Source organism: Motacilla alba, chromosome 13, assembly GCF_015832195.1.
Source record: "Motacilla alba alba isolate MOTALB_02 chromosome 13, Motacilla_alba_V1.0_pri, whole genome shotgun sequence".
NCBI lineage: Eukaryota > Metazoa > Chordata > Aves > Passeriformes > Motacillidae > Motacilla > Motacilla alba.
In genome coordinates this window covers 2568903-2581399 of record NC_052028.1, presented here as the reverse complement: position 1 = coordinate 2581399, position 12497 = coordinate 2568903, and the positions used below count along the sequence as shown (strand labels likewise).

The 12497-nt window shown below is 63.4% G+C and overlaps 3 protein-coding genes across 14 annotated transcripts in view; 1 reads left to right on the top strand and 2 right to left on the bottom strand.

The window, feature by feature from the left end:
• LOC119706729 (ankyrin repeat and KH domain-containing protein 1) overlaps nucleotides 1-5370 on the top strand; it is a 100649-nt gene extending 95279 nt beyond the window's left edge. For 8 of the 12 annotated variants that reach the window (XM_038150673.1, XM_038150684.1, XM_038150682.1 and 5 more), the window contains 3 exons: nucleotides 628-792; nucleotides 4343-4516; nucleotides 4686-5370. In XM_038150673.1, coding sequence (XP_038006601.1) covers nucleotides 628-792; nucleotides 4343-4516; nucleotides 4686-4829 — 483 coding nt within the window. In that variant the 3' untranslated portion in view covers nucleotides 4830-5370. Of the gene's footprint in view, nucleotides 1-627; nucleotides 793-1253; nucleotides 1752-4342; nucleotides 4517-4685 lie in introns of those variants that run through there. The other 4 variants (XM_038150679.1, XM_038150678.1, XM_038150674.1 and 1 more) reach the window with 3 other exon arrangements.
• A 140-nt stretch (nucleotides 5371-5510) lies between these two features.
• Nucleotides 5511-7247, bottom strand: SRA1 (steroid receptor RNA activator 1). Its single transcript, XM_038150695.1, is given in 6 exon segments — nucleotides 5511-5927; nucleotides 6031-6145; nucleotides 6329-6373; nucleotides 6376-6545; nucleotides 6760-6885; nucleotides 7087-7247. Coding segments are annotated over 6 exon segments (699 nt in total). The 5' UTR covers nucleotides 7112-7247; the 3' UTR covers nucleotides 5511-5709.
• Nucleotides 7218-11648, bottom strand: APBB3 (amyloid beta precursor protein binding family B member 3). Its single transcript, XM_038150692.1, is given in 13 exon segments — nucleotides 7218-7440; nucleotides 7443-7521; nucleotides 7621-8045; nucleotides 8189-8272; nucleotides 8429-8516; nucleotides 8602-8716; nucleotides 8799-8804; nucleotides 8920-9047; nucleotides 9400-9540; nucleotides 9719-9811; nucleotides 10317-10328; nucleotides 10420-10604; nucleotides 11507-11648. Coding segments are annotated over 13 exon segments (1548 nt in total). The 5' UTR covers nucleotides 11556-11648; the 3' UTR covers nucleotides 7218-7297.
• Nucleotides 11649-12497: the final 849 nt, after the last annotated feature.

Sequence of the window (12497 nt, the reverse complement as noted above, 5' to 3'; positions counted from 1 at the left end):
AAAGCTTGCCCAGCTCCTGAGGGTGATCACAAGTTTTTAATGCTTTCGGCACAAATCATGGCCACAATTCCACATACCTTCCTTGGGGGAAGTGGCAGGAGGAGAGGATTCCCAGCATGTTTCAGAAAGAGCCACAGCCTGTGCTCTTGGTATCTGCGTGGCAAAGCAGAGCCATTCACACATAGAAAAAGAATTCTCCTAATTGCAAAAAGCTGCTCTGTAACTTGTTCTTTCTGAACAGGCAGAATTATTTTAGGTGGGCATTAGGAATTAAAGAAGATCTTGAAGCCAGTCTGGTCAGCTCAGTGCAGCCCTGTGTGCACTGTGGCTGTCCTGTGCTGCAGAGAGGAGGTCACAGTGTTCAGCTGCTGGCCTGGCTTTGTGGGCTTATCTGGAAACTCTGTGTGTGCTGCAGCCTCTGCTTAGGTGTAAGTTCAGAGAAATGGCTAAGCTGGCTGGAATCTCCAGCTCTGAAATCACTGTGTTCCACATTCTGCCCCAGTGTTCCCTGACAGTGCTGAGATTCCTGCCAGTAGTGGAACATCACCTGTGGAGGTGACCTGGCTCTGTCTGCTCCTGCAGCCACCCTTCCCCATGTCCTTCACCAGTGCTCTCTTGTCCCCTCAGGGCCTGCCCATCTCCATGTACGGCGGCACTCTGATACCCTCGCACCCTCAGCTGGCAGATGGCCCAGGAGGGCCCCTCTTCAACGGGCTCCATACTCCAGATCCTGCCTGGAATCCCATGATCAAAGTTGTCCAGAACTCAACAGAATGTACTGATGCTCAGCAGGTAGGGTGGCTGTCTTTTCCCACCTGTGCTTTCCTGGGGCTTTATACGGTGCTGTGAGACCCGGTTTTGGCTGGGTGACACGTTTGGTTTTTTCAGTTCTTTGAAACTAGGATTGAGGTTGTTTGCATGACTTTTCCCTGCAGTGTGTGTGTGTGTGTGTGTGTGCATGTGTTCATAAAATATCCACGGTGCTATTGATACCAAACCTTCCAGGTAAAACAAGCAGCATTTCAAGACTGCTCAGCCAGGTAATGGACTGGTACAAGTGAGAGGGTTTATTTCCATACTCAGCACCTTGCAGGTTGTCAGTCAGACCTTGGCCAGAGCTGAAGAGCTCCTGCCTTTGGACAGTCTGGTTGTATTTTGAGGGAAGCCTTATGCTCGCCCTCAGTGGTAAAACACTGTTAAAGGAACCTTTATTTGTTTTTATAATAGATTTGTCTTTTTATTTCTTGCTGTAGATTTGGCCTGGCACCTGGGCACCTCACATTGGAAACATGCATCTCAAGTACGTCAACTGATTTAAGGGGGTCTGTCCTTTTTTAGCCTGGTTTGGGAATCTTTATGACCTTGAAGAACCCTGGGGATTTTTTTTATGTGCCTAACTAAGCAATTTTCTGCGGGCTGTAACAATGGAATCTCGATTGCCCATTGTATAAGAACAAATTGACTTACCTATACAAACTGATTCTGTTCTCCAGTTAGTTTAGCCTCTTCAAACTTAAAAATCAGACAAAATTAGTGCTTTTGGCTAAACACTTCTGAATGCTCCTTGTATGCAGCAGAGAACTAGCTGATGACATGATTTTGACCTCTTAGGGTGGTAAATACCTGTATAATTGTTTACAGACTTACAAGGAAAAGCTGAGTAAATTTCATGTCGTGTAGTGGCTCTACTTTATGTAGCCTGTATTAATGTGAAATATTTACCTGAATACTCAATAAAAGGCAAACAGCATTTATAGGTTGTGTGTGAGAATTTTGGAAAGGGCTGTATGTTACTGTCCCCAGCAGCTGCTGCCATGCCTGGTGACACACCTCCCCAGGGTCATGTACTGAGCGCGTGGGTGCAGTCAGGTTTGGGAGGGTTTGAAGCCACAGGGGTCTGCAGAGTCCTTGCCCCTGCCACCTGTGGGCCTTCTGTTGGTGTGAACCTGCTTCTGTGTTACAGTCTTCTCCTTCTGGATTAGTTCTGCTGCTTCTGGCACTCCTGGCAGGTGTCACCTGAGAGATCAGGTTTTGCTCAGGGCTGCAAAGAAGGGCTGACAGCAGTGACAGGTGTATGCAGGGTTCTTCACCTGCCCAGAAGCAGATCTTAGAAAAGTGCTTCCCATTAGAGGAAAATGTAATAGATTCAGTTGTAAGCTTCTTGTAATGCTGTAAATCTGCTAAGAGCTTCTCAGGCCCTTTCTGTGAGGAAGAAGAGGATTTTTGCACGCTGCTTAAGATGAATGTTAACTCCTGACCCAGTTCTCCACTTTCTGCACTTGGACTGTGCTTGGTTCTGCTTTTGCTCCAAAGCAATGCAGTAACTACATGGAATCCATTCCTTAAGCAGGAAACTCCAGTGCACATAGTGTCTAATCCAATGCATCAATCTCAGACCAAGTGGAGACTTCACCTTCTTCCACCATATCCAGACAAATTCTTACATGCAGCAGCAGAGTTTCCCCAGTAAAAGCATAAAAAAGTACTGAAAAGCCAAAGTGCACAAGCAGTATATACGTACCACAGGCAAATCAACCTTGGAAGCACTACTGGATGGTATATTCAGATACTGTTCTTGGTATCTGAGGATGAAATGAAAAAAAAAACTGAACTACTGCTGTCCCAGTGGTAATGCCAACACCAAAGGAGATACACACAGAAAGGTTTGTGTTGGAAGTGGCCTTAAGGTTCACCCAGTTGGACGCCCTGCCACGGGCAGGGGACACGTGTCAGCAGCAGTTGTATTGGAAACAAGCAGTTGTGTTAGTAGGTGCGTGCTCTCTGGGGCAGGTGCAGGGACGGGGCGCCCACTTCTGTGGGTTCCTTGGCTGCAACAAGTGTTGCCACCTCCTCCTGCCCCATCCTGGGGAGCCACTGTCTCCCCATCCTGGAGGGCTGCAGCTCCAGGGCGGGTGGCACAGTCTGCTCCGTGACACCAGGGGGCAAGACCCAGGATGGGGATGGGGCTGTCTCTGGAACAGCCTTGGCCACCCCAGCCCTGCCTAATGTAGGCAGCTCTTGCTGCACAGGTCCCTTGCTGGGTTCTTCCCCGCACAGCTCCTTCCCTGAGGACATGGGCACTTGCTCTGGGCACCAGATCCAAGTGGCCCCAGCAGCCTCCACTAAAGTGGAAAAGGGAACCCCCGAGTTCTGTAGGAAGATCCTGCTCGAAGCTCAGACCATCACTGCCCGGTGGTTACAGGGGGGTACAGGCAGAGGCAGGGCCTTGTGCTTCTGGGGAGAGCTGGTGGCAGTGCCAGGGGGCTGGTGAGTGCAGTGCTGGTCCCTCAGGGCAGGCTGCCTGGATCCAGAGAAAGCGTGGGGGTAACTAATGCCAGAGTCCGTGCCCGCTCGAGTTCACCAGCCCTGGGTGGCAGGGCTCCTGCAATCCTCCTGACTCCTCTGGGTCAGCCACTGAGCAGGTCTTTTCTTTGCTGTCTGTCCTCGTTCCTGAGCTGGCCATGTTTGGGTTGAGCCACAGGTGCCCGCCCTGTGGGCACTGGCTCTGTGCCTGCAATTGAGCTTCTCGAGGGTGACAGAGCCCAGCGCGGTGCTGTGGCAGCTGTGGGCTGTGTAAGGTGTTTGCAGTGCCCAGAGGAGCTGTGGGCTCACTGGCACCTTGGGCAGCAGCTCTGGGCTCCCTGGAACCCTGGGCTGCGCCCGCTGCCGGAGCCTGGCAGGGAGCTGGTGCTGGGCTGCAGGGAGGGATGGCCAGGGGACGGCAGGGCCACAGACGTGGCACACAGGCTGCTGCCACCTCAGGCGTTGCTGGCAGGCAGTTGGAGCATGGGGAGGAGGCAGCGTGTGCCCCTGCACACCCAGCAGGCTGGAGGAGGAGATGTCCCATCGAACCCGGTTGTTGTCCTCCTGTAGGGAGCAGCAGGTGGCTAGCTGAGACAATGGGAAAGGGTCCCCAGGGTGCCCACTGTGGGATACCCAGCCCTTGCTTCTCCACCCTGGAACAGGGTGCCACACGAAGTTTTGCTGCCTGGCCAGCAGGCTGGGGCCTCAATGTGTGCCCCGGGACTGGCCCTGCCCTCCAGGCAGCACAGGGGTGGCCTGAGTTGGCCACCATGGGGTATCCCTTGGGAGGCTGGACGCCCTTGTGCTGCATCCTGCAGAGCTCCAGGAGCCCGAAGGGGTGGAATAATGTGGGGAATAGCTGCTGAGCAGGACGGGTGTCACAGGCTGCCTTGTGGGAAGCCAGACGTGGTGGCTCCAGAGCCAGATGTGTCCATGAGCCATGGCCAAGCGCTGGGTCCCACCCCCTGCTCTGGGCTGAGGTGCTCAGGGGCGGGGGTGGCCAGGCCAGCAGTGCCTGACAGCCCCCTGCTTTTGGCAGGTACCCGCATCATCTGCGACCGCAAGTTCCTGCTGGAGTGCAAGAATTCACCCGCGGCCAGGACCCCTCCCTGCTGCCTGCCCCAGACCCCCGGTGTCACATCCCTGGCCCAGTCCAGCCTCGTCAAGCTGGAGGAGCTCAAGGAGCGGAATGAGAGCGAAGAGGCCATGCCAGGTGAGCAGCCCAGGGCACGGCCCCTGCCCATGGACCGCCTGCCTGGGGCATGGGACAAGGCGAGATCCCAACCTGGCCCCAGTTCCAGCTCCTGCTCCCTTTGCCTGCCCTTGTCTGCCAAGCCAGCCCCATCCTAACCCTGGTCCTGTATCCATCCATGCCCTTGCAGATCAAGACCAGTTTGAGATGGACATCTGAGTTTCCATCTCCCCGTCTCCAGGCCATGGCTGGGCCTGTTCCTGGGCCTCGTGGAGGTGCTGGCACCGTGACCAGCTGGCTGCAGCCCTCTCTGATGCTGGGGATGGACGTGTGACACCTCAGGCTCTAGCACAAGTGGCTGGTGCAATTGCCTAGGAGCTCATGCTTGATCAATAAACACCGTGAAACCCCCGTGCTAACGTGGTGTGTGTCTTTGTCAGGGCTCAGCATGGTCCTCAGCCCCAGGGAGGGGAGGTGAGCAGCCCCAGGAGGGTGCAGAGGGTGGCCCTGCAGGTGCTGAGGGCCCCAGGGTCTGTTCTCAGCTGTGGTGGAGGCAGCTGCTGAGGCCATCCCATGAACAGGGGGAGAACAGCACAGTTAACACCTGACCGGGCATGTGTCTGTCCCTGGACCTCTCTGAGGTCTCCCAGGTCTCTTGGGTTCCAGACTGATCTCTGAGCTGTGCCCAGATGGGAGCCAGGGCTGTGGCTGCAGCACAAACCCTGGTCATGCCAGGGGCTGTTGGCACATGGGCCTCTGCAGCCAGCCTAGACCCCTGCTGCAGCAGGGCTGGGCTCTGGGGCTGCTGCAGGCCCCCACTGCCAGATGAGGGGCCAAGCTTTGCCAGCCACTGCAGCAGGGACACACAGTGCTGCCTGCTCCAGCCAGATGCTGGATTCTTCCCTTGTCATGGCCAAGCCTGATGAAGTCATAGCCCTCACCCAGCAATCCCATCTCCTGCTGCCCCTGGGAGCCCCAGGACCTGTCAGTGCCAGACCCCTCAGGGAGACTGTGGGAGGGGGCAGGTTGGTGCCGTTTATTAAACATAATGAATCGCCACTAAAATGTCGCAATGATTAAAATCCCCTTTTCCTGGATGAGGATTGGGAGGCAGAGGGGGTGCCCAGACTCCCTCTAGCAGCAGGGGCCCTGTTCCTGTCGGTGGGCCTGGGTAGGGGCTGCCCCGCTCACAGTCCACAGCCCCGTCCCTGGTGTCAGGGCTCCTCCTGCTCCGGCTCGGTCGCGGGCTCGGTCGCGGGCTCGGTCGCGGGCTCGGTGTCGGCGCTGCCGTCCGTCTCTCCGGCGGGCAGGTCCCGCGTCTCGGCGATGAGGCGCTTGACGCCCACCATCACTGGCTCACCTCGTTCACGTGGGTCCACCATAAGCGAGCGGTGGATCTCATCAGCTGCATCCCAGTGCTGCTGCTGAAGCTCTGCCAGGACAGGGGGACAGCCCTGTCAAGGGCGCAGGATCTGCGGTCCCGCCGGTGCCTCTGCCCCAGGGCCTGCTGCTGGTGCGGCTGCAGCCCCCTTCACCCCATACCTTGCACCAGGAGGCTCATCTCTTCCTCACTGGTGCCGACAGCTTCCCCTGAGCCCACGCGTCCTCCAGCACTGTCAGCCGCCGCCCAATGTCATTGCACACTTGTTTCTGGAAGCAGAGGTGAGCTGGGAGTGAGGGGGATGCGCCTTCAGCAGCTCCGGAGAGCCCCGGGGCAGGGACGGCTCTCTTCCCCCTCAGGTCTCCCGGAAACCGGCAGCCCCTGCCTGGCTGCGCCGGCTGCCGTCCCTCCTGCACCGCGGCTCAGGGCGGCGGGAGGGGCCGCAGCCTCACCTGCACCGCGGCCCGGCAGGCGTCCAAGGCTGCCCGCAGCGGGGCAAGGACGGTGTCGGCGGACACGCTGCACTCCCTCCTGCTCCGGGCACGCCGCGCTCGGCCGGCCCTCGGCCCGCGGGGCAGCGCCGGCAGAGCCCTGCGGGGGCGGCCCCAGCGCCCGGGGGGGCGGCGCGGCGGGGTCGGCGGGGGCGCTGGGCGGGGCCCGGGGGGGCACCTGCAGGGCAGAGGCGCCGAGCCCGTCAGCTCGGACCCGGCCGGCACCGGGCCCCGCGCAAGGGGGCCCCGAGCCCCGGCTCCGCCGCCCCCGACACCGCGGCTGCGGGAGCCGGGCCGCAGTTCCCGCGGATCCCGGCGGGGAGCGGCCCCTGGGGCTCCGCCTGGCCGGGCAGGGTGAGGGCGAGGGGCTCTGGGGGCTCCGCGGTGCTGACCTGGAGGTGCCCCCGCGGGCGGAGGGGGGGCCCGGCGGGTGAGCGGGGTCCGGCGGGAGCCCCCGGCTTGCGCCTGCAGCCCGTACGAGAACTGCGGGGGGTCGTTCCAGCCGCGCTCCTGGTTCCCTGCAGCAGCGAAGGGCGCCGTGAGACCGGAGGAGACCGAGGAGCCCCCGCGCCAGGCGGGACCCTCCGGCACGCCCCTCCCGGCGCTCCCCCCGCACGGAGCGGATCCCCGGGGCGGCCCCGCCCGGGCAGAGCCGCCGGCACCGGCACCGGGACCCCCCCGCACCGGAAGTGCCGCGCGCGCGCCCCGCGCCCCCTCACCCGGCTTCACGTAGGACTCCGCCATCCCGCCACGTCACGCCCGGCCCCGCCCCTTCCGGCCCGCGAGGCGAGGCTGGGCGGGAGGGGCGGGGCCGGGCCCGTCTCCGCCCCTCCGGGGGCCGCGCGCGGGGCGGGGCGGGGCGGGGCCGGGCCGGGGTGGGGGTCGGGCGCTGTTCCCCGGCGGCTCCGGCCCCGGCCCCGGCCCGGCCCGCTACGGGCTGTGCAGGAGGGCCCGCCGGAGGCGGAACACCTCCAGGAAGGAGAAGAGTCCCCGCTTGCGGGCCCCGGCCCCCGCCCCGCCGCCGCCGCCCCCCCGCCTTGGCCGCCCCGCGGGCAGCGTCCCCCGCGGCCGCCGGCCCGGCCCGGCCCCCGGCCAGCCGCGCTCTTCGCCTTCGCCCCCGGCGCGGCGGCCACGAGGCACTTCTGGTACTGCACCTGCGGGGACACGAGAGGCAGCGCGGGGCGCTCGGCACCGGGCACGCCCCGGCCTCCCCGGGGCTCCCCGTGCCCGGGCGCGGTGCCGCCGGTGCTCACCATGCAGGCGGCCTGCACCGCCTCCGAGATGGTGCCGGCGTCGGGCTCGCACCAGAAGGCCGCGCACTGGAAGCGTCGCCCCGTGTCCACGATGAGCGCGAAGGTGTGCGCGTCCCGGCCCACCCCCAGGAAGGTCACGTACCGCACCTGGCACTCCCAGATGTGCGCCGCCTCCTCGGGCTCCTGCGGGGACCCCGCGGGCCCATCCAGCCCCGGCCGCCGCCCGGGCAGCCCTGCCGCCCCCCGGGGCCGCTCTGCCGGGGGCAGCGCCGCGCCCGCTCCGGCCACAGCCCCCTGTTCCCCCCCCACCTGCGCCGGGTGCACCCTCATGGCCGTGTCCGACACGTAGATGAGGGAAGGCGTCCAGTTCTCCCGCCCGGGGCGCCTCGTCAGCTTCTCGATGGCCTCGTTCAACACATCCATCCCTGGGGAGAGGGACGCCCCATCCCATCGGCCCCGGCTGCGGGCGAGGGGCGGGCAGGAGCCGCCCGGCGCCAGGGCACGGCTGCCCGCGGCACGGGGGGATGTTCCTGGGCGTCCCCCAACTGCGGGGAGCAGCGGCGCTTACCCATGGCCCTGGGCACGGGCAGGCTGCCGATGTACAGCGCCTCGTAGGTCTGCATCGACTGCCTCACCGCTTCCAGGATATCCACTGCCAGGACGGGAGAGGGAGGGCTACCCCCGTGTCCCCCCCTGTGTCCCCCCCCGTTCCCAAGGACCCCGAGGGAAACAGCCGGACAAGCCAGAGGGCTCTGGCTCACAAGCCCCTGTGGGCAGGGGAGCGGCCGGCAGCGCTGGGGGCCGGTACCTTGCAGTGGCAGGTCCTCGGCGGAGATGGGCTCCAGCGTGGCGGCGCGGGGCAGCCTGCTGCTCGCTACAGCTCTCTCGGCCACGATCTGCAAGAGACGGGGATCCCGGAGCCTCCCCTCACCCCCGAGATCCCCGGCCACGCTCACACCCTTCGGGGCCCCTGCGTCCCACCTTGGAGCACATCTCATGCAGAGCCTTGGCGATGCCCTTGGCAGGCACGTTGCAGTGGAAGACGTGACACTTGAGGACGCAGGTGTCCTTGTCACTGGCCACGAAGGCGAAGTCTCTGCGAGGCCACGAGCAAGCCAGTGAGACCCCGACAGAGGCAGCCCCCTGCCTGTACTGCCCCCAGCCCTGTGCCCCCTTACCTGTCCCTGCAGCCGTGGTGGCAGTCGGGAGGGAGGAGAGGGGACAGGTCACTGCTGGGGTGCCTCTCCCCAGGTGGGCAGAGCCACCCCCTGGCCCCAGCTCTGCCCTCGCCCCTGGCACCTGCCGTTGTTGCAGCCCACGCCCCAGACGCGGATGTTGAGGATGGGCTGGCGGTGGATGAGGCTGCGGTCCAGGGGGTCCACCAGGCTCATGGTGTCCTTCTTCAGAATCATCACTAGGTCCTGGCCCTGCAGAGGGGCAGTGCTTCCCTCAGCCTGGCACACAGCCTGGGCATCCCCAGCACCCAGCCCCTGTGCAGGCAAACCCCTTCCCCACCAGCCTACTCTGCCCCAACTGTGGGGCCAGCCCTGCCCTTCCCAGTTACCGTTCCCTGGTGTGGGGACCCACCCAGGCATCCTGGCACTGTTCCCAAGGAACAGCCCTGTCACACCCATCTGCTCTACCCCCGGACCATCGGATGGATGCCCTGTGTGGAGAGTTGACTCTACCACCTGCTCCCCTTTTCAGCACGGCCCAGCCTCAGCAACAGCGGCCTTAGGGTGGGACCTGCCTGGCAGCCTGCCCATCCCAGGCTCTTACCTCGCCCTGGTTCTCTGCAGAGCCCTGGCCCTTGCTGTTGGAGAGCTGCTGGATGCAGTTGTTGACGGCGATGCTGCTCTTGCCAGGTGCCAGGTCCTCCTCAGGGATCTCAACCCAGCCCAGAGAGCGCACAGCAAAGCACTGAGCAGAGACACGAGGGGCTTCAGTGCCACTGGCACAGCCACCTCCGTCCCACACGCCTCACCACGCCACAGTGGTCACCCCTGCTCCGGCTGCCATCCACGTCCCTGCCAGCTGCCACCCTCCTCCTCTGCCAGCATGGCCCACGATGCGGCAGTGAAGCTGGCGGGTGCCGTACCTTGGAGCCGGGCTCTGCGCTGTGCTGGAAGTCATCTCCATGCCAGGACAGTGAGTGCCTGCAGAGGGATGGGGCAGTGAGGGGAAACTCCCTCTGTGTGCTCCTGGGGCACCCAGGGAAGCATCAGGATTCTCTGGAACCAGCAGACCCCCATGCCAGCAGCTGGAAAGCATCCCATGGGGGTGCCAGCGTGGTCCTGCTGGTTTCAGCCTGGGGGGCTGCTCTGGGGGGAGCACAGGGCCCAGCGCTGCTCAGGGATCAGTGGCACCCCACACACAAGCAAAGCACAAGGGTAGCCCTACCTCCGGACAGCGAAGCCATGGGGCTGGGAATGGGCCGGTCCTTTGCCGAGTGCTTGGCTGCAGGGCTCTGGCATTCCTGGGAGAGAAAAGGGATGACAGCTGCAAGAGAGGCAGTCAGGAGGCACCAGGCAGGAGCCCTCCCTCCGTGCCAGGACTGCAACAAGCTTGTGAGCGTCCTGGGTAGTCGAGTCCAACTAAGATGAGCTCCAGGATGGGGCCTGCAGGAGCTTTTCAAAGGGCTTAACCCCAGACATGAATGGGCTGAGCGGGACTTCAGGGTCACACAGACAGGGTGCTCCAAGGGGAGGCTGGACCAGTCATGCCCAGAGGGCCCTTCAGCAGGATTCTGCCAGGGGTGGAATCCAACACCAGCCCTCACACCCCTGCCACATTCCCTACCTGGAGTGTCTCATCTCCATCAGCCTCCGTGTGCCCTCCTGGGCCAGTGCTGCGTGCAGGGTGCTGCCACTGTGTTGTGCCTGTTGGCACATGCCAGTAATAGGTACCCAGAGAGTCACAGATTTTCCTCCAGCCCGGGGGGAGGTCAGGGTCTGTCTCCAGGCTCTGGTCGCTCCAGAGGTTGTCTGTGCAGAGAGGCAGTGTGAGTTACAGGGCAGAGAGAAAGATCCCCCAGGAGCCAACAGCTTTGCCCAGCAGCAGAAGGGTCCTGCGGTGGCCTCCGGGTGCGTGGCTGGGTGCATGGGCCGGGAGAGGAGCCTGGCGAGGGAACATGGCACGATGCCAGTGAGGCTGCAGCAGAGCCAGTCCCCAGTGCAGGGAACTGTCTCGCTGGCTCCCGGGGGGACAGCGGAACCCCGGCAGGGCACAGAGGGCAGGGGCAGCCTGGGCCTGCCAGGCCGGGAGCCCTGCGGGGTACCCAGGCTCAGCTTGGCCCGTGGCCGCCAGCCGAGTGTTTCCCTGCCCTCGGCCGGGAAAGGGGCCGGGACAGACGCCGGGGTCCGGGCAGAGGATTGAGCCCCGGGGGCTGCAGCCGGAGGGTGCGATAGCCGTGGCCCCGCAGCCCCAGCCCGGCGCGGGCAGCGACCCGAGCCCGTGGCGCAGCACGGCCGGAGCCAGCCCGGGCCGCGGGGGCGGCGCGCTCCGCCGGCCGGGGCTGGGGCCGGGCGGGGTTCCGGGGCTGGGAGGGCGGGGGTGCTCCGAGGGTGGGGAGACCGGGATACGGAGATGCCCCCGAAGCGGGTGGGCTGCGGCGACCTTGGCGGGGCGGGGAGCGGCGGGGCCCGGCCGGGCCGGACGCCGCGGGCCCCGATCAGCACCGCGGACAGCGCCGGGCGCCGCCGCCGCTCCCACCCTCGGGCCTGGCCCCGCAACCCGGCACCGGCCCCGCAACCCGGCACCGGCCCCGCAACCCGCCACCGGCCGCACTCGACCCCGGCCCCGCAACCCGCCACCGGCCCCACAACTCATCCCCGCTCCTGCGAGCCGCCCCTGAGCCCGCAGGCTGCGCCGTGCCCGCCGCGCTGACCGTCGCAGTTGACCAGGACGATGGCCAGCATGTAGTCCTTGCCCAGCATGGCCCCGCCGCCCGCCCGGCGCGGCGCCCCCGCCGCCGCCTGCCCAGGCCCGGAGCCGCGGCGGCTGCGGCGGGAGGGGCGGGACCGGGGAGGGACCGGGGCGGGGGCTGCAGAGCCGGGGGGGCGCGGGGGATCGCCCGGACGGAGCACGGAAAGGGGCGGGGATGTCCGGGGCCCTTGGGGTGTGTCTCGGGGCCGAAGATGGGATCTTGAGGAAGGAAGGGGCTTTGGGGCTGGAAAGGTTTCTGAATGCGATAGACAGCAGAGCCAGGACAGCCCCTTGTGCCCTCAGGTTCGTTCCCTTTCCTTCTATCTGCTCTTAGGGTTCCTCCATAACCTTCCCCGTCCCCACAGATCACCAACATTCCTCTCCACCCATGAATTCTCCACTCATGCCCAGGTCTGCCCATTCCCCTCCGCCGGTGTCCAGCCTCCATCAGCCCGTGCTGAAGGCACCCAGATGTCCATGCTGGTTACCTTCCCCTCCTCACCAGGGGCCAAGAGCTTTGCATCTCCAGTTTGAGACTTCTTTCCATTCTACCTTGGCTAATGATCAGCACACAGGGACAGAAGTTCTGAAGACATTTGTTGTACACCTGAATTTCCCATGGAGCTCCTTGAGTACTGCCCAGGAAAAAGTCCTTCCAAGCTACAGGGGCCTGATGAAATATTCCAAGATGGGTTGCTATAGGTGCTTCTCCAGACAGTCCTTCATGGTGTCTCCACCTTTGCTTCTTCAGAGCAGTTTTTGGATGTGCAGAATGAATTTTCCATGCTCGGTCCCTCTCTTTTTTTGCTTGGTCTCATTCATGCATTCCATGGGTAACATGCCCCTGATTTTGTGAGATACCCTCCTCTCCTTTATGCATTTTAATCTTGCTCACCTGGCCAGAGAACAGCACCAGCTCCATAATCCAGTTTTGCAGCTGTCCCCAATAATTT